This window comes from Parasteatoda tepidariorum, chromosome 1 (assembly GCF_982258835.1).
Source record: "Parasteatoda tepidariorum strain Cologne lab strain chromosome 1, Ptep-v5.0, whole genome shotgun sequence".
NCBI classification, from domain to species: domain Eukaryota; kingdom Metazoa; phylum Arthropoda; class Arachnida; order Araneae; family Theridiidae; genus Parasteatoda; species Parasteatoda tepidariorum.
In genome coordinates, this window is record NC_141755.1 from 53,523,974 (window position 1) to 53,545,865 (window position 21,892).

The 21,892-nt window shown below is 28.5% G+C and overlaps 1 protein-coding gene across 1 annotated transcript in view; it reads right to left on the bottom strand.

The window, feature by feature from the left end:
* Positions 1-21,428, bottom strand: part of LOC107455972 (microtubule-associated protein Jupiter) — a 40,723-nt gene extending 19,295 nt beyond the window's left edge. Inside the window, exon 1 of the mRNA XM_016073720.4 lies at positions 21,138-21,428. Coding sequence (XP_015929206.3) covers positions 21,138-21,196 — 59 coding nt within the window. The 5' untranslated portion in view covers positions 21,197-21,428. The remainder of the gene's footprint in view (positions 1-21,137) is intronic.
* Positions 21,429-21,892: the final 464 nt, after the last annotated feature.

Genomic DNA, 21,892 nt, shown 5'->3' on the forward strand with positions numbered 1-21,892 from the left:
CAGAACAATATAAAAATTACAAATTAGCATTTGTTTATAATTTGCTAAAATAAGTACTAATTTAGAATACGTAACAAAAAAAAAAAAGGCTGGAAATATACAGTTTATTTTTCCTTCAATTTCATGTGAAAATAATTAAAGCCCTAAAATATAATTAGAATCCCAAAGAGTGAAGTTGGATAAGATTAAGCTTCGGAACGGGTCATACGAAAAAAAAAAGTAGATAATTGAGGGAAAATAGAAACTTGGGGTCAAAAATATTTGGTAACTAAAAAAAAAATAATCCGAAAACAGGTCACTAGCAAGCGGTCATTTTGTGTAAGCAGTGATTCTTTGTGTTTGGTCATTCCAATTTATCCCCACAATCGCCCACGCGAGTATTACCGTTTTCAATCAGACATGCTGCTAATTGTGCTTCATCTTCCATGGCCAGTGACCTATCCTGGTTGCAGTTACGTTAACTGATGGAAAAAAAATTGTAATTTAATAACGGTGGTCCATTGAACAATGAATGATACGAGAGTAATAAATGATCAACAATGTCAGTTCGCCTTGTTGTCGAAAGCAAAAAAATTGTTTTTCGTAACCAATGGAAGAAATCGAATATGATGGTATCAACCGTTATGATTGTAACAAAGGGATTCCCGATTTATTTATTTTGTGTGTGTTTTAGTTTTTCTTTTATTTGTGTTTTCTAAGAAGCAGCCAATAGACCCAAACTATTGTTCTAAAGCTTAAAGAAGCCCAAGAATCCATTGAAATTTTCTGGATTTGACTTTTTTTTTATTTCCTGGAGAGAGAAAAAAAAAAAAACACTTAAGATTTGTTCGAGAAAAATCGCTTGCCACATTTTGTCATAAAATTAAGTGCTTCATTTCCTCTGTATCGAGCGTTTCGAACATTTCTTAGAACGGAAACCAATTGTATCCGCATAATTTTCAATTCATGAAGTGTCCTTTAACATGAATCGAGTTAGTGTGGTTTGACTCAATATATGACGATTCTAAGAAGTTTTGGCAATAACAATAAGTGAATACAAAGCTTCAGATAAATAAAAAGTGAATAAATAAATAGAAGACATGTAAATCTTTGAGTAGAGTTAAAATGACAAAATCACTTTCTCTTACGACAGTTATTTTTTTGTAAAAAGTCCATTTTTTTGAAAATAAGGTCTTAATTTGTGAAAAAACACAAAAAATCAGTTGTTCGTTTGAAATTTTTTAAGAAAAGTCTGTTTTGTGAAAATTATTTGGAAAATATGATTCCGTTTTTGTGGAGAAAAAAACACATAATTCTATTAAAATCGTGAATTAACAAACATCATTGATTTTGTTTGTCGATGAAAAAAAGTTTGCGAAGGGCCTGTTTTCGCTAGAAAATATTTTGTGAAGAGTCCTTACTTATGATGAAATATTATGAGAAGGATTACGATCTTTTCAGGATGATAAAAACGAGAAAAAGTTCTAAAACTTTAGAATAAACAAAACCATATTATGAAATCGTGTATAGTATTTATCATACAAAAAAAAAAAAAAAAAAAAATCTTAACACAAAATAGTGGTCAGTCTCAGTTTTGCTATTTACTTAACATACAAATTACAATCACAGATCTTACCATTTGTATGCAATAAATTAATATTTGTTCATAAATAAACCCTATTTAATCTGTTTTAAATGGATCGTCAAAGTAATAAAAATATTACAGAGTCATAATCGTATTCATTTATTTGCATAAAAAATATTGATTATATCTTTCAACAGCGTTTTCTTCTGTCTCTTTTGTTTGCTTTTTAATAGAACACGATAAACATGTCGATATTAATGAGAAGGGTGAAAAAGAAAACGATTTTATGTTGTTGAAATATTTTTAGGAACGAAGCCTAGAATAAATATGCCAACGATTTACAATAAATTTTTAGAATTGATTTCGGCCAATAAAATTTTTGTAGCTTTTGTAAACTACTTCAACTCGCATCAAATTAATATTTACAATCAACTAACGTTTAAACAGCATAAAATCTATTACACAAACAATCTCATATTTTAGTGATATTTTTTTTTTCATTAATATAATCACCAAAGGCAATGCTATCTACAAAATTCTTTATCTAACTTTTTCTATAACTCACCATTTAATTAACGAAACAGATAGAAAAAAAAAACTAGTCCTTTCAACCAATAAAGATTATTTTTATGGGAAGATTTTTTATGGTTACAGTTATGACTTTCGGTATGCTAATTAAAGCGAAAATATAAAAAAATCTAATAAACGATTTTAATCGCAAACGATTGAAAAATAAATAAATAAAGCGCAAACAATACTTTCATGGAATTAAATAGATTTATTCCTCTTTAAGTAAAGAATGTATCCTTTTTTAATAACTTTAATGAATAAATAAGCAACTACCGCAATCGTGATTGTGTGAACTTAAATTTTTATTTCCATTTTCTTATTTCTTTAAGCAATGAAACAGTAATTTAGTAACAATTGGTCGAAGAGCAATAGAAAAAAAATCAAGTTTAATAAATGGCTACGCATCGTGGCAGACGAAACCCAATTTTTTCATCGAAACAAAAGAATTACTAACCTGTTCAACGAAATTTTAGTCTAAATTACTAATAATTACGATGTTTTACGTTTTCCCTGTCTAATTAAATAAAATGAAAAATATATTATACCAGCATTCGTAAAGAAACAATGGCTGAATTTTGAGCAGTTATATGTATCGTTTTGAAGTCTCATTTATTCATTTTCATGCAACAAATTACCGTTACCCTCCTTCCCATGTACTGAATTTTATATTTTTAACAAAACAGGCCAGGGGTCAGTTTAGATGAATAAAATTTATTATCGGAAAAACTGACCCTTCGCAAATCTATTCTTTAGGAAAACGGAGTCATTGACGTCAACTCATAGCTTTAAAACTATTATTTGATTTTTCACAAAATCAGGACCTTATTTTCATTGAAAAAAATTTATGTTTATTCAGAGAAAGAACTTTATTGTGTCTGTTTTCATAACCTAAAATATCGTCTGCACTAATTAATTAGCATATTTGAGGTCACCCCCTCAAATCATTAAGAATGAGTCCTAAAACGATCGTTAAATCAAAAGTTATTCACCGTGGTCCATTTTTTATTTTGCGTACCATACATTAACACAAATATATATACAATTGACGTTTACAAAATTCAAATAACAACAATTTTAAGAGGTATATTTTACTTAATTCTATATAGGTATATAATATTAACAATATCATGTATGAACTTACAATGAAACAAAAATGGAACTCTTTTAGATAAAAAGTACTACATTAAAAGTTATATAAATAAAAATTATGTAACTTTACACTTTATCATTATGTGATACAATTAAATAGATTACTTGGAATCAATTTTCTAGTTATTGGTTAAATTAGAACTAGCATTTATTGCCTTAACCACTAATTTTTGCTCACAGCATTTCAGATTTGAATTTATATTTGTTTGCTTTTAAATAAAGAGAAAAGATAAATTTTCAGAATAGTTGTGGAAGAGGGGAAAATGTCTTTATTTTTCTATTCCCCCCCCCCTATCAAACCGCTTTTCATTGTTTTTTTTTTATTTATTGATTTTAAAATCGTTTAAAGAGTAGGAAAAAAAACTATCGTAGCTTAGTTGCAGACAATAAAATTTCGTAAATGTTGGTAGTTAGGGGAAAAAAAACTTTTTTTAAACAGATCAGTAGTGAAAAGTATTGCTCAACCGTAAGACCGAAATCCTAACGATGAAATCGTAATAATTTCGGATAAATCGTAGTAATTGGCACCTCTGCATTTGTTCCAAAACAGGAGCTGTTTTTTACTACATAAATGAAATTTAGTCATGTAAAATGACAATTAAACTTCCTATTTGTTAGAAAGAGAAAAGCCATAAAATGGTATGTTAGGAAAGCTGAACTACGTTTGCACTGAAAGCCTACAATTCTAGATAAACAACTTCCCACTACATTTTTGCAATAAATCTGTAGGAAGCTATGTTCCATTTCCTTCGAGAGCGAAAAAAAAACTATTAAAATAAAAAAGATAAATAACTTGAGTATTTATCCCAGTGACACAAAAAGTGTGAGTATTTATTTACAAGGTCAAAAAACAAACAAAGGTGAGATAATTGCAACAGGCTGAAGAAAAATAATTTAAAATTTCTCAATGTTAAAAAAAAAAAAAATGAAAAATGGGGATTAATCGAAGCAAGCGATCGAAGAAAAAAATTGCAAATATAACCAAACATTCGATCTAGTAACGAACCTTAATAAACTATAATTCAAATTAATTAGTTGTTTTAAAATAGTTAGTTAATTACTTATACGAGTTGTACTAAATTAATAATAAATGTACTACATTAATTTTAAATTATACTCGATCGTTAATTACATAGTGTAATTAAAATTATCTTTTTGGAAAAAATTAAAATTAAATATTTTCTTTATTTTTAATACATTTCTAAGATAATTAATATATAATGTGATATATTTATTTCCTAATAAACTTTAAATTTCCATTTAAAAATTATAAGGAAATAAATAAGGTATTTTTATGTGTATTTCATTACACAAAATCTCAAAGCCTAATATTTTTGATCAAAATAATGCAAAAAATAACAAACAAGGGTTAAATACATAAAATAAATAAATAGTTAAACATTATTAATTCCTTATTTTAAGACATATAACTTTCTTGTCATTCAATTAATAAAGCAGCATGATATAACAATAAATGCCATGTCCCAGAAGTTGTTGAAACTTTAAACAATATAACGAATTGTTTAACAACAAGTAACAAGTCAAATGTAACGGATACATGAACAGTATCTGTTAACCTGAGAACAAGTTGAACTTGACAATGTATTTGGTCATTAGAGACGGGCGTGCGAAGACCTCTCAGGTGACATATTGTGTTGCTGGGGTGAAAGTGACACCATTTATTGTTTCTTTTATGAAATACGACAGTCGGGAACGGAGTAGGAATAAACATAATGCCAGCAGGTAAATAAATAATTGACTGCCAAGTAATTGTATCTTTTTCATTTGAGAGTTAACGACTTTCAAACCGGAAGAGAGTTAATGGGAATTTTAGCAACAAGACGAAAATTGAAAGTATACGTAGATTCCAAGAAAAAATAAAGTAAGAGAATCATTTTATTATACCATCAAAATGTTTAAAAGTTAAATGTTTTAACCACACTGAACTATTGCGGAAGTCTAGACCTGAAAACCGCCACTCGACACGGGACGAGTCTACAAAAAAAAGTGGCGACTAAAATGAAATAAACAACCAGTCACTTTTTTAAATAATTTTTTTAATTGTTTAATGATCAAAGTACATCAATGCAGAAAGACTGTCTCCATTAAAAAATTTTGTTCTTTCAGAATCCATCAATTTGTGACTGAAACATTCATGTGGAAGCAGAATTCTGCAACAGTTCACATAATTCAAAGTTGTATTGTATACATCGAGATTAAATATATTTCGCCTCCCCAAATATTTAAAAATAAAGTTCTTTAAAAGATGGTTGCAAACATTTTACACCAATATGGCTCCACTATATCAACAACCAGGGATATAGTTCCTTTTGTAGTAAAGCAACACACTACTAAGTGTAAAGTAGCCGCCACCATTTTTGTCATTCGTTAACACTGATATTTAGAACTACAGTACTCAATATCTGTACTGTATCTATAATTTTCTGTCTTCGACTATATCATTTCTAATGCAAATAGAATCACAATGTCCCACAATTTTTAAAAATTTTGCGGAGCACTCAAAAACGACAGCACATTATCCGGCCTGTTGCCAACCATGAAAGAAATAAAAACATATTAGCTTGGTGTATGCCTTGTTAATTATTGGTGTTAGGATTTAACTGTATCTTTAATGTGTGCATGAACGCCCAATTTGGTATTAACTTGAACTAAATTAAACATTGAAACAAGTTTTAGTTTTTCGAATAGGAATTACTCCAAAGATTTTACAATATACTTAAATATTTATAAAACAGACATGTTAGTAAAAAGTTTCAATTTCATTATTATTTTTCAACTAGCTTTAAATTTTTTTCTTCCAAAAACACTTTTTTTAATTGTTAACAAAACAAATTCAAAATTAATGTACTATAAACAACAGAAGAAAAAACAAAATAAAAGCATCCATTGTTAACAATACAATTGGCAGGTTATTATTGACACGTATCGACAAGATAATAAACGATTCATATGTAAATGATAATGGTAAACACTTCAAAAGAAAAAGTATTTCAGAGTAAATTATTTAAAACGCGTCGAACATATACTTTTGAGTCCTATACAAAATCCGTTTAAAAAAATTCCTATTGTTATTATATTGAAACATTCAAAGCATCACATAATTTGACAGCAATATTTTTCACATCACGACTTTTTAATCCCCGATCACAAGAACTATGCTAAAAACAAGTTTTTACTTTGAAAAATGGCGGGTCTTTGACCCTAGCAAAGCTCTTATCAATTTAATATAAGAAATGGCACCTTCTGAAAAATAAATGCGAAAAAAATAAGCCAATTTTTTTCTTCTTTGCGTTTCTTAGAGGCTTTGACAGATAAACAGGAGAGAGAAAATCCACAGAGCGCGTGTTTATATAAACTTGACCTGCCTGTGTAATCAGTTAACCGAATTTTTTATCCTCACTTCTTGTTTGGTATTCGAATAGGAAGGTGATTCTTTTACGTGATTCCAGAGAGCAGTCGTGATCGGAAATCATGATCAATAAATACAAAATTCAAGACCTGGATAGAAAATAAAACTGACCGTGACTGTGTTCTGACCACCAGTTGATATTATCACACACGGAAAAAGTAGCCATTTTCTTTCAAGATACCAATTGATGAGTTTAGTGAAAGAACATGTTAAGTGACATTATAAAAACATTTAATTTTTCAAGTTTAAGATCGTGTTACGGTCGTAGGGCAAATGTTTTAGTTTCATATGGTTAGGAAGTTATTTCATATAGAGATATGGTAGGATGGGATGAGCGAAAGAGCTTGTTAAGAGATATTTTGAAAACACTAGATTTATCAAGCTTAAAAACATTTTGAAAACCACCTAATTAATAATTATTAGAGATATGAATGATATGATGGCATGATTTGAGCGAAAGAATATGTTAGACGACATTTTGAAAATCATCCAATTTTTGAAGTTTAAAATATGGGGGCAAATGCTTATCTCTCATAAAGCAAAAGAGTTATTCCCTTTAAAGATATGGTGACATGAGCTGAAAGAAAGAACGTGTTAAGTGACTTCAAGCTCAAAAACATGTTGCCATATGCCACGCAAGACAAGCAGAATTGTGTAAAAACAAGATATTCAAGAGATAAGATGAATAAGACAAAGTAATCCAACCTACACACACGAATCACCTTACTTACATAAAATGCTCCTTTCATCATTCGTTTCGTCATTCTTTTTATCCATTAATTAAATAAAAAAATCGATACAATTGTTTGAGAAAATTTTTTAGTTATATCAGCTGTATCTGACAATTGCTCTGATTAGTATGAAAATTGTGCGAACTCTTTTATTTTTCAGGGGTGATTGTGAGTCCAAGTCAAAATTCCGGAAAATTTCCTGAGTTTTTTTTCAAAAAAAGAAAGAAAAAAGTTTACATTGGAAAACTAGAAAAAATTTAAACCAAGTTTGTTTCCTTTTTCTCAATATTTCTTTGTTTACTTAAAATATACTTAAAATTTTACACATACTATACCATTTACACATACCTATGATGACCTGGAGGAGTAATTAAAATTTACAAATATGTCTTTCTCCCTTGAGTTTATGGTTATAACTATTTACTAATAAAAAATGTATCTGGGCTCTCCCTTACAAACAAAATAAACTGTGTTTTTAAGTTCCATCTTTGAAAATTTGATTTCCGGAAACTTCTGTGATCAATGATTTTTTGAAACGTCTGGACCTTCGATCTGTGGAAACTTCCGGATCACTGTTAGCGAAAAATCTGAAAATCCGGATTTTTTCCGGAGCACAATCAGCCCTGATTTTCACTTAATTTTGTTTATATTATTGAATACATACAAGAATTAATGATATGCAGCATCTTTAAAGAAAAGACAATAATTAATAGCATACAACTTATTTCATAAATTTTTCAAACATAACAATTCCGATTTATAATAATCATTCATTAAATATCCAGACATAGATTAAACATTTCCAGTACTGTACAAAAAAATTAGGGCAATTTAAAAATAATAAATTTATAAGTTGAATAACTCATAAGAAACCGGATGACATACATTAAGTTTTAACCAACTTATTTTTTATAACAGATAACCAAACAAAGATGCGTATAAAAAATACTACATTCCGTAAATTATATTATGCAAATTACAAGTTTACTGCAAGGGATATAAATAAGACTTGTTTTGGGTTTATTTTAATTTTTAAAAATAAGTTGTATCAAAAACGAAAAGTTAAAAAAAACAGAACAGACTTAAAACATGCAAGATGAGCTTGTTGTCATCCAGGCAATGCTTTTTAAATTAACTGGTTACAAAAAAAGAAGAATATGAGTAATATCGGGCGTAGTTTGCAATTCAGTAAAATAGATGACTTCTACGTAGTAATTCATATTAGTAATCCATTACAGTTGGCAGATGAGAAATTCAAAATTATTCCGATTTAAAAAAAAGATTTCCCAGAAAATTGCATTGAACGCTAATGAAAATTATAAATATTAATTATTATTAATGCTATTTTAGCCATTGTTTGTTAATAAGAACTAGTAGACTAATAAATGCGAAAAAGCATGTTGTTAAAAATAATATTTGAAATTGTTTGCGTGTTTAAGTTGGAATGAAGAAATGCTTGCTGTAAAGGGATGCCCCTGCATTTTAAATATCTTTGACGTAAGAGACAGAAATCGATGGCTGCGACACAACTATGCAACTTGTGTGATCGATCCGATTCTGTTAAAGCTGTTTATATGACATTCTTTGATTACATCATTTAATTTAATTATAATTATGCCATTGCTTGATTTTCATAAATTTTTGAGGGAAAAAAATAATCATAAATATTTGACCCAGTTAAAAGAATTGGTGAATATTTCGTATTTATTGTTCTGATATAAAGCCAAGTTTGTTTAAAAATTATTTTTATTGATAAAGAGAACTAGCTGAAAGGTGTTAATTAACATTCTTCAGACTGCCAGAAATAAGAAACAAACCATGTAGTTAAAATCTTAAACACAACTAAACTTGGTAATTGAACTGCCTTCTGAAATTTTATTTTTTCTGATAAAAGGCTCGAAGGTATTCGTCAACTTCGTTTCGTTCAGAATGAGAGATATCAAAAACAAACCATGCGTAGTTAAGATTGAGTGCACACACTTGACTTGATTGAACACATTTTAAAAACTTGACAATCATTTTACAACTTCATTCATTGAAATATTATTTTTAATCATGAAAAGCTCTAGCTGAAAGGCTAACTTTCTTCAGAATGTCTGATATCAAAAACAAACCATACGCAGTTAAAACTTGATTGAACACATTTTAAAAACTTGACAATCATTTTACAACTTCATTCATTGAAATATTACTTTTAATCATGAAAAGCTCTAGCTGAAAGGCTAACTTTCTTCAGAATATCTGATATCAAAAACACAACATGGGCAGTTAAGACTTGATCGAACACATTTTAAAATCTTGACAATCATTTTACAACTTCATTCATTGAAATATTACTTTTAATCATGAAAAGCTCTAGCTGAAAGGCTAATTTTCTTCAGAATGTCTGATATCAAAAACAAGCCATACGCAGTTAAAACTTGATTGAACACATTTTAAAAACTTGACAATCATTTTACAACTTCATTCATTGAAATATTACTTTTAATCATGAAAAGCTCTAGCTGAAAGGCTAACTTTCTTCAGAATGTCTGATATAAAAAACACAACATGGGCAGTTAAGACTTGATCGAACACATTTTAAAATCCTGACAATCATTTTAAAACTTTATTCATTGAAGTACTATTTTTAATCATGAAAAGCTCTAGCTGAAAGGCTATCTTTCTTCAGAATGTCTGATATCAAATGCAAACCATATGCAATTAAGCCATTTGAACACATTTTAAAAACTTGACAATCATTTCAAATCAATCAAAGGCTGGAACTGAAAGGTTAACCTTCTTCAGAATGTCTGATATCAAAAACGAACTATAAAGTTAAAACTTGATTGATGTTCGAATAAATGTTCTAAATGGTCTCCCCTTAAAATAAAAACCTAAATTCTTGATAGGGTATCTCTTGAGAACAAGCAATAAAAAAGATAAGTAAATAAAGAAAAAGAATAACATTATTTTATGCAGGAAAAAAAAAATTCAGACAGAATAAGACACTTTCGGGATCTACAGTATGAGCATTATTAACTGAAAAACGGTTGTGTGATATGCCAAAAGAGGGATGGCTCACTGATAAAACAATCCAGGCTCATACCGCCCTATCTCAAAACAACCACTTGAGATAAAAAGTAAGAGGCGATATCGGCCTTTTTCTGACGGAATAATCCCCATTTTATCTTTGAATATGGGTGGAAATAAGAAGTGTTGATAGAGTTACTGGGAATATTTTCAAAAGGGAATTCCCAGTTTAAAGGGCAACCTGAAAAAGATTGGAAGAGACAGAATCGAACAAAGCCAGAGTTTGAACTAGCTGTCGGGTTTGTGATGGAATTTTCATGTCAACCGACTTCCTCTCTCCTCAAAGCTATTTTCTTTCCAGGGGAACTCGTGGAGAATTTTTAATGAGTTTTATTTCTGTTCTTTTAAAATACCACGCTTTTCGATACATTTCAGACGTCATTTTGAAAAAAAAATTTTATAGTTAAAACGGACTCCTCGCATATATAATAGTTTAATAAGTTTATTTTAATAACGAGCTCTTCGCAGCATTTTTCAATTTGAAAACGACGTCAATGATGTCTTTGATAATTTTAACAGGATTTTATCAACAAGACTTTTTAACAGGATCTAATTATCACACGGAGAGAAAACTGGTTAAAAAAAAAACATAATTCTGGTAAGGAAAGCAAAATTATCTGGCATTTAAATTCATATGGTAATGGTTTACTGGAAATTTTCAAAATTATAGTTCTTGTTTATCGCACATTTAATACAAATACGAAATTGAAAAGTAAATTTATCCGAAATAAATAATTTTTATGCCAAGCACTAAGGTGTTGCGATAAAATCACCTAATTTTAATATACATTACAAAACTATGTTTTATTTTTAATTCTACCAAAATCATTACCAAAGCGTTTCGGTAAAAATTACCACGCTTTGTGGAGTTCCCAAAGAGTAAATTTTACCGTATTCTGTTAATTTTGAGCATATTTCTTTTTTTTTCATTGCCAGTGCATATATTCACAAAAACAGAAGCTTGCTAGAAAGAACTCAATTCTTCGATAATTTTAAAATCAGAAAATTATTATTATGTGTACGTACTTTTTACGAATTCCCAAAAATTGTGGTCTGACCATTGTTTTGATGATTTTTCACTAATTACAAAAATATATTTTCACAATATTACGAGTAGATTTTTCTCAATTTCATACCAAGTCTAGAAAAATGCAACCTGCGTGTGTTGCTTTTCTGTGATATCAGAAATAATTTTTCGTACCAATAGCTCAAAATCAAAAATGAAACATTCAATTTATATTAAATAAATGACATATTTTCGAAAATTGAAATATACTTTGATAATGAAATATTTTTGATTGACATAAAAAATAACAATCATGAGATTATAAAAATATTATATATAAAAAATATTGTTTCAAGTTTAATTACTGAAAAAATATTTATCTGTCTCCAAAATGACAAAATATTGCTCTTCAACAAATGATTTAGAATTTTTGCCGCTCGAAAACCCCTGTCTACGTAAAGTAGTATTTACGAATGCGAATATAAATCAATGTAAGACAAAACCAAAAGAATAAAATCAAAGCACTTGCAGAAGAAAATCTAGTTTAATGTATAACTTTTTTAAAAATTTATTTCGAAAAGTGTTACGCAACTGAAAAATAATAGTAAGTTACATAACTATATGAAATGAAATTATTTTTTGAATTATGTTATAAACTCTATCTAAACAATCATCTACAATCACCACAAAATAAGATTAAAGAAAATATAAAGTAAACTGCGTCACACACGCTCAACATTCTAAAATATAATGGAATTCCGTTTTAAAAGTAATCATACACAAAACAATGTTATATTGACAACAAATATTTTTTTTCAATCCTTTGTTTTATGCGTCTTATTTAACAATTCAAAGGGTAATTTGAAGCATACTTTATTGCAACTTCTTACAGGCAAACGATAGTGTAAAAACGATCATAAATGCAAGAATGGCAACAAGGAAACAAGATAATATTTATGGCTAACATAATAAAAGCTGTAGAACACGTTTAAGGACATAACGGTACTTTGTTCGAAAAATTAATAATAAAATGGAACAATGCTGTTCTTGGAATTCGTGAGATAATCATTAGCAGTGCTCTAATAAATGCAAAGGAAATTCAAGTTCATTCACTATACACGCCTGCAAACGATTCTTCCGACCTTTATCAAAAACGATAACAACAAAAGAACTTATCAAATGTATTCTTGTGCTAGTAAAACAATAAAAAAATAAATGATAAGGCATAGATTGAGTAAATGAAGCGAAACGAAAAGCGTGTAATGTAAATTACAGTAATTCCAAAGCGTCTTCGTAATGGTGCTAACGCCTGTTTAAGGATTAACTCTGGATTATTTTACAAAGTGGCGATGACGGAAGCTTAGGCAACACTTTGAATACACGTATTCTGAAAAATAAAGATAAGAAGAGCTTGAGATTTACAAAGAATATAATTCACACGGCGAAGGTTGAATCAATAATTTCCGGGTTTAATGATCAGTATCTTACTGTTTGATCCAAGGGTGTTATGACAAAAAGATAAGAGAACGAATATGATTTTAAAATTGGCGACCGAAAACGAGCTATACTGGATATATCAAATAACATTTGGCAAGGATCAATTTTGCCATCGAAATATCAATCCTCCAAAATACGAATATGTTATTATTATTTAATAAGAAAAAACAGTTCTTGGCTACATAATGAGACCTATATTTGCTCCACTACTAGATAAATAGATTCAAGTACAGGTTTACAAAACAACATTGGATATTTTATGGCAATAACGCGTAAAGCAAGAGATTAAGTTCAATAACTTCAGAAGTTTTTCTGTTGATTAGGTGACTTGCGTGCTGCACCGGAAATGGTTGAGGACAAATTCGTATTTTTCTTTTCTTTCGCTGAAAGATAATACGAGCATAAACACTGCCCAATTCATGTTTTTTTCACATGCTGAATTGAGTAAGATGACAATATGGATATGACGCTTTGGAACGCAACTTACCGACTGCCTTTTTTTCTGCCAATTTTCATTATTCTTTTATTAAATAGTTTTAATTGGCAATATACATACAACTAGAACTGAAAGTTTAAAGCTGTTTCATATATCACTACATAAAAACAATTAAGTTTTACTAGTTGCAAAACTGATCGACATATAAGTACTCAGCTGAATGATACAAATTTAGATTAATTACTCAACCGCTTTAAGTGAATTCCGAGATTAAGAGCATTAACAAGGAACAAATCACTCTAAAATAAACAACTATGGATAAAATTTAAAAAAAAGTAGTGAAAAAAAAGCACGTTCTTTACACTTTCCTAACATGCATTCTTTTCAATATCATTTACACTTTCTGACGCAAAAAACCTCCAAGGTCGATAAAGGGCATAGAACACCTAGATGAAGAATCAACTACCACAAGAAAAAAAAATTACAATATCTTTTTTTGATCACTGAATGATAAAAAATTGCACAACCACTGACTACCAAAGAGTACCCCCCTCGAAACCCATCCTTCAATTCTAGAATGGAATCCTTCTCCCTCTCTGAAAGGGGATGGAGTTCGAAAAATGAGGCCAAAAACCTATTTTCTCTAACCAGGTGTTACCCAGAGACATGTGATCAATTATTGTATCGTAGAAGATGGAATGGAAAAGTGTGGCTGATCCCTCAGAATAATGGATGGTGGGATCATGCCATAAAAAGATATGGTGATTCTATCTCTACAACAAGTAATTTTTTTTATGGAACCCGCATCATATACGGTTATGGTTTCTGGTCTTGAATCTAACAAATGAATGGAAATGAAGGTTGGTCACAATTGCTAAGATAAATTATCAAAATATTTTACTTTTCACGTATGACTGATTCAGCTTTTGTGATATTGAATAGAACTAATCATGGGCGATACAATAAATTTTAAATAAGTTAAACTGTAACAACATTATATATCTATTCAAATTATTTATGAACGACAAATTATTAATATTGAGATCGGTAGCGCCTGCTTTTAATAAGGAAATAGAAGACAAAATTCAGTATAACATTAACAATAATTACCAATAAATAAATAAATTATTAAACAGTTAAGTAATATTTGAGTACATATTCTATTATTGAATGATTAATTTTTTTAAAATAATTTTTTAAATTAAAACATTTTTTAAATAATCATACAGGCATTGAGCTATAGAAGAATACTTAGTTAAAAAGGAATTAAAATTATTAATTAAGATTTTTTACTACTTAGCTGGTACTTAAAATACTAAAAATTGCTGGTAATTTATACTATTAATATCTTGTTATAAAAAGTTTCCTGAAAAGAACTTATATCAAATAATATCATATTAAATAATTTATTTATACTGCAAAAATAACATGAAATTTTCAAAAAACGTAAAATTTATTAAAATTAATTAGCTAACACAAGTTTTAATGTTCACAATCAATTTTATTCAATATTTTTAAAAAACGTTGACAAAAAGATTTCGCATGGAAAAAATAAAAAATAAATAAGTAAATAAAAATTATAATTACAATTATTTCCACTCTGAAATCCCAATATTAAAAATTTTGAAATTATCGCAAAATATATATTTAAAATAACAAACAATGTGCAAACGAGAAAATTTGATTCCAAAAAATATTATTAGTTTTTTCCCTAAAATTAATTATAAAAAAACTCAAGAAAACAACCAAATCCAAATAAGAAGCTAAATATTATAAAATAAACTATAATTTTACCATATATATACTATTCAGTTTATTATAACTAAAAGAGAAGTAAAAGATACATCGAAGATACATTCGAAATCGTTTTAATATTCAATATAAAAAGCAGGGGAGGAAAGGCTAATCAACTCTATGAGCATCGTTTGCATTTAATGACGCATTTATTTTATTGATTCTCGCTTCTGCATAAATCAAGCAAACTGTCTCATTACTCGAATCAAAAGGTCAAGATTCTTACTCATGATTATATTCGATTTGATAGAACAAAAATAGAAAGAAACTCCCGATTAAAATAGAGGGATTCGTAGAAGACTTTAATGCCCCACGATAAGTCGCGACCAAGTGGAAAAAAATATCTGACCTCAGCGAACAGAATCATAAAATTAAAGTAATGAGCACCAGACATGAGTCTGGAGTCTCGGTAGAAATCACATAACAAACATGGATATGCAGATTAGTTTGTCATAAGAGACGAAAGCCAGCCTCTCGGATGAGAGGAATTTTCCAACTCGTTGAGGAGGCGGAATGCTGAGTTTATTAATCTCTAGAAAAAGCCTTAAATCATCTTTATTCTGACAACTTAAAAAGCCATTTTGAAGAAGCATTTTACTTCAATCTTCCCCACATTTTTGCAAGTAAATAGGCATTGGGCGTTACATTAGTCGTATTTGAGTTTCTTTAACTCGCTAAGATGAGAACATTGTAAAGAAAGAAAAAAATAATAATTCAAGAATGGGCAATAGAATATTTGGAATATTATTGCGATTTATCTTCTGGATTGAATTCGCACGAATATAATAATACTGATAATACTGAGTTCAAGATATTAATGCAGATAGCAAATAAAACATTTCAACTCTGAGTTAGCAAAATTGAGTAAAATTTATTTAATGTGGCAACGACCTGAGGTACATTGTTACAGCATTTCAGTATTACGCCATTTATAACTTGAACATTTATCAAACATATTTCCTAAAATTTTACATTATTTACTATTATTTCGTGAACGGTCCACTTTCGTGATAGAAAATTGTGTGAAGCGTCTGTTTTTAAGACAAAATATTCTCTAAAGGTTTCGTTTTAGCGAACTATTTCGAGAAAAGTCTGTTTTAACGATAAAAAAAATTGAGAAGGGTTAACGGACCCAAATTTTTTCTATGATTCCTGTTATATATCATAACATATTTATACAATTATGCAATTGAATCGCTAAAGCTATATATATATTTAATAATGCTATATATATTTGCTATATATATACCTTTTTTAAATAAAATAGCCTCTTATTTCGTTATCTACCTCTCCAGTCAGTATACACTTTAAATTAGGTGTTGCACAGCAAGGTTTAGTTTATCAAATTACTTTGCTTTAAAAATATTGCATTTTAAAAGTAAAAAATCATTTATGTGACCATATTTAAATAATTATTATTCTATTACTATAAACTATATCAAACATTAATATTATACACGTATACGCTAAGGAAACAAAAAAGCACAAATATCTATTAGTTTATATCAGGGTTACCGAAATTTAATCAGGTCTAAAAAAGCTGTTTTCTTTTCTCTTTTTTTTTGGTTTAAACTACTTAAAAAAGACCGGCTTAAATTAAAAAAGCTGGCTGATATTTTTCAAAAACTGTATAATAACATAAAAGGGAGATAAAATTGCTAACTAATTGATGTGATTGAAACTTCTTTAAAAATTTAGAGAAGTAATTCCTCCCCTCTCCCCTTGAAACAGTTTAGTTCAACATAGAGATGTTAGGAAAATTCATTTTCAGGGGTCTGTTTAGAAGAAATTTGGGTCCGTTAACGGACCCTTCACAAAATATCTTTTCATAAAAACGGACCCTTCACAAAATATCTTTTCATAAAAACGGACCCTTCACAAAATGTTTTAACTTAAAAACGGACCCTTCACAAAATGATTTTTCTTTTAATCGGACCCTTCACAAATTTGTTTATCTTCATTATTATTTTGTAAATCGAATAAACCCTTTCCAGGGCAGAAAACAAGAAAGATGGATGTAAACGAATTAAGTTTTGTCTTCGGCAGACGATTCTTCCATTATTCGTCCGAAATTAATGTTCTGCGTTCAGCAGTATAGGCTAAATACCAAATATTTGTATGTTGCATCTCTAATTTAGAAGCAGCAATTGTTGTTTATTTTTTAAAATTTAATTTTTTTAATTATAATTTTACAGTGTTGTGCATAATCTTGTATATCTTTACAATTTAAAAACTCCTTGAAAAAGTTTTTTTTTTGCAATAACGGACCCTATTTGCACAAATTCATAAAAGCGGACCCTGGTTGAAAGAATGTGAGTAATTTTTTCACAATTTCACGAAAAACGGACCTTTCACAAAATGTCTGGACAGACCCCTGATTTTAAACTACTTAGAACAGTTAGAAATCAACTTATTTAATGAGTATATGAATAATATATAATTAAATATAAATACATCTAATATTTAAACAAAATAAAATAGTCATTTTGAACAAATCATGAACAGTTTTATAGAAAAGAGCCTAATTTATAGAAGAATTAGTACAATTTTAAAAAAATAATTATTTTGAATCAATTTATAGCACATTGAGAATGAATCAGAAAATTATTGAAATAGTTTTAGAACAATTTCAGAGGGAAATGTCTTAATTTGAAGCAAATATGTAACAGCAATTACATCATTAAAATTAATCTGTTCATAAAATAAATGGCTTCAAGAGAAAGTAAAATTGATACAACATATTTTACTTATATTATTTTAACTGAACAGTCATTAATAAAACTAATTTAAATACGTGTAAGTTAATATTTTGAATAATAAAATACAAAAAAGTCAATAAAACCGGGGTTTTTTTTAAAATTAAAAACCGGTCGTTTTCAGAAAAATACGGCTTTTTTGCAATCCTGATCTATATGTAAATAGACATTTTACGGTTCTTTTAATGTATTGCTATTTCTTTATAAATATTTTCATACAATTTTAAAATTATTTTATTTAAACATGCTTTCAATTTTTACAAATTAAATTCTCAATTTAAAAATAAGATAAATTTATAACAATAGATTCCTTATATTTAAATAGCTCAACTAATAAAAAAATTAAACTTAAGTATTTCGACGAATGAGATGTTTTGAGATATGATATCATTTTCGGATATGACAAATAATAAGTTATCAGTTGGCTTTATGTTACATCAGTACGAGCTTATCAACTTGTAATATTTCATAAGAACATCTACTTTTATGTTAAAAACAATTTTATGTAAATTGCTAAAATCGGAAAATATTTATCTTAGCTCAAAAATTTCATTAACGGTGTTATTGTTAATTAATTTGTTAATGTGTGTTGTTGTTCTAGTTTTTCTTTTATTTTATTACGAGTTGCATATTTACATGACATTTAACACGTTTTAATGGTATACTATCAATTTCACAAACGTAAATAAAATCTCACACTGAAATGTATATGGAGTGTAAAAAGTTTAAAACCATTGAAATTATTTAGAAATTCTGTTATTAAAATATGTTTAGTTAAATGGTTGATTTATCTTAAACAAAAAAATATGTTGTGAATTATAGGTATTAAACAGAACAGTTCCCAGATTTTCAAGTTAAAAATTGGTTCAGATGGCGACTAAAATACATCCACATTTAAACTTGAATTAATTGTCTGTAAAAATAATACATAAAGCTATTTGAAATTCCAAATTCTGCAAAGGTGACTAGTGAAGAATTAATTAGATAAAATCTACACCGCAACACTTCACATAACATATATATCTTGCTCAAGGACAAGACGAAAAAAATTCCAAACGGATAAACATACACAATTAAAACTATTGAAATAAAAGGTATCGACAATTTTGTCATAATTCTTGATGTTAGAAATAATTAATGCTCGACTCTATTCAAGAGCCTACTCCGTTTAAGCAATTAAATTGAGAAAAAAAATTTACTCACAAATCATTATGCACTGAGTATCATAATAAAATGAAAATCATATTTAATAACCTTTTTTAATCTGATGAAAAAGTTATGACCTGAATTATTTCCTATTTTCAGCAATTATCTACTCCATAAACACTTGGACAATTATGGCAAATTATCAAGGTCGTAAGCCTCTATTTATTTATGTAATTATATATGAACGGTTATTCAGGTGTGGTATGCAAATTAAGGGTAGCTTGTTGTAAAAACGACCTCCAACAAATAATTGCTACGCTTTTGAGACTAATAGAGTACAAATAAATAAATAAAATATTGATTAACAATCAAAGACTACTAATTCGAACTATTTATTTAGCGCACACAAGATTGATATAAGCAACTAACAAACTATTAGCGCAATTAATTACTTTACTACATTTCTTACAAAATAGAATTTAACGTAAGCACAATTTATTTGGTTACAAAAATTTAATTAAAATTATTCCATATTTTACACGTCAAGATAAAAAGCATTATATTTTATGCAATTTACTTTACAACTAATAACTTTATTCACCATGATGTAGTTTCTCATTTAAAATGGTTAATTGTTTAACAACAAAGATGGTTGAATTTTTTCCCTTCTGAAAATATCAACACAATTTAATTATTTTTTTATGCATTAAATTTACAAAACTATACACCATAAACTTGACACATTTTTTCTGCTATTAAGTAATTTTTGCAGTTTTTTTGTGTCATTGATTAAGAAAAGAAGGACGCCAAAACTTATCTCCAGTGGGTAGAAGTAGAAGTCATCTCTTGGAACGTTTTTTCCCCGCAAAGCAAACAAAAGAAGGCGTTGCGGAGAAGCTTCTGCAATCACCTTGGGTGCCGGTAAAACAACGAAAGGTTGCTTTTCTTAAAACTTTCTCAAGGCGTAAAAAATACTTCTTAAAAAATATTTATGTTAATTTTTAATGTTAGGAAGATACAACTGATGTTTAATTTATTTCATGAATCAAATGATAATACAATATAATAACATAATTATGCTTAATTAATAAGCATGATTTTAAAAAACGATGAGGGCATCTTACGGTATTTACGATTTCGATAATTTACAAGTTAGCATGAAGTTTCATCAGTTTACGAATGCATTAAAAATATAAATTAAATATTTTTGAAATTAGACGTCATTCTTTAGATAATTTAATGTACTGTGACGTTAAAAAAAAAAGAGATGGGAAATTTTAATTTATCTACATAGCACCTGCACGTAACTAATATTAAAATATTATAATGCATATTTGTAATATAATAAAAGAATATAAAAATCAATAGGAATTACAGTGTAACTTTGATAGATTTCAATACAGTTTTAAAGTAGGTTGATTAACTAGTAATTCTTTAAAAAAATTTATTCTCAAACACTTAAATGATCCTAAATCATACAAAATTCGAAAATGTATGCATTTCCATATCATCTTTTAAATAATACCAAATAAATAACCTCTTCCTTTATTAGAATTTGTCATCAAATTCTATCTTTAATCTTATTGTAAATCAAACCACCCCAAAATGTTTCGCCAAATATTCTTAAATTTGACTATTTTAAATTATCCCAAATCAATCAAGATATGATAATGTATGCATCTCCATACAATTAAGATAAATAAATAACCTCTTCCTTTATTAGAATTTGCCATCAGATTTCTATCTCTAGTCTAAAGTGAATCAAATAACCCCAAAATGTTAATCCAAATTTCCATAAATTGAACCACGGATAAAACGCAGCATTCTTTATTTTATTTTAGAATCGTCATGGAATTCTAAATTTAATTTATCCAAGAAAAATAATTTCAATTTCATCACACAATCTGCGAAATGCTAAGTCATGGATTAGTGCACCATCTTAAATTTCAATTAATAATTTTAAAAAAAAAAATCATGTTTACAAACCTCTTTCCACGGCCTATCTTATCCAGTTCGACATGTCTGAAGTCATAGACAGGTGCCATTTTTCCCTCTTTTCCTTGGTGCAAATAGATGGAAGAATATCAGGAATGAACAAGTTCTCCTTTCATAAAAATCTTCTCTCTCAAAAAATCACAAAGCCGCTCCGTTGATTTTTATCCGCAGAATAACTTGTGTGATACAACTACAACAACAGCAGTACACCACCTGGCCTCCGCTACAATGAGACTCACCCTTAAAAGGACAGCCATTCATCTCTGTGACGTCATTTCCGCCGCGGCGCCGGACCGAAACGTGATTGGATGGTGGGCTTCTGTGCGGTTGCTTGCTTTGCCTACCGAAATCTCACCAGACGGTCTGATGATTGTGTGATGCTGCAAAAAAATGAAGTGTCGCCTATGTTGTCAATAATGGTTGTTTGTTTATATTGCGAAATGTCATTGCGGATTTTACTTTTTCTTAGAAAAAAAGAATAAATTATTGGAAGATCGTGGTAAAAAAATTTTTTTAAATGAACATTTTAAGTTTTTTTTTGTTTTTTTTTTTGATCAGTTTTGCTTTTTGAAAAAGGAGAAAAAACAATCAGGATTAGAATGATCTTTTAAAAGTAGTGGCAAAATCTAATGTGTTTTATTATGATATTTATAACCCACAACAAATATTTATAAATGCTCCGAAATCTCTCACTATGAATTTCGAACTGAAAAAACTATTAAATATTGAAAAAAATAATTCTTTTT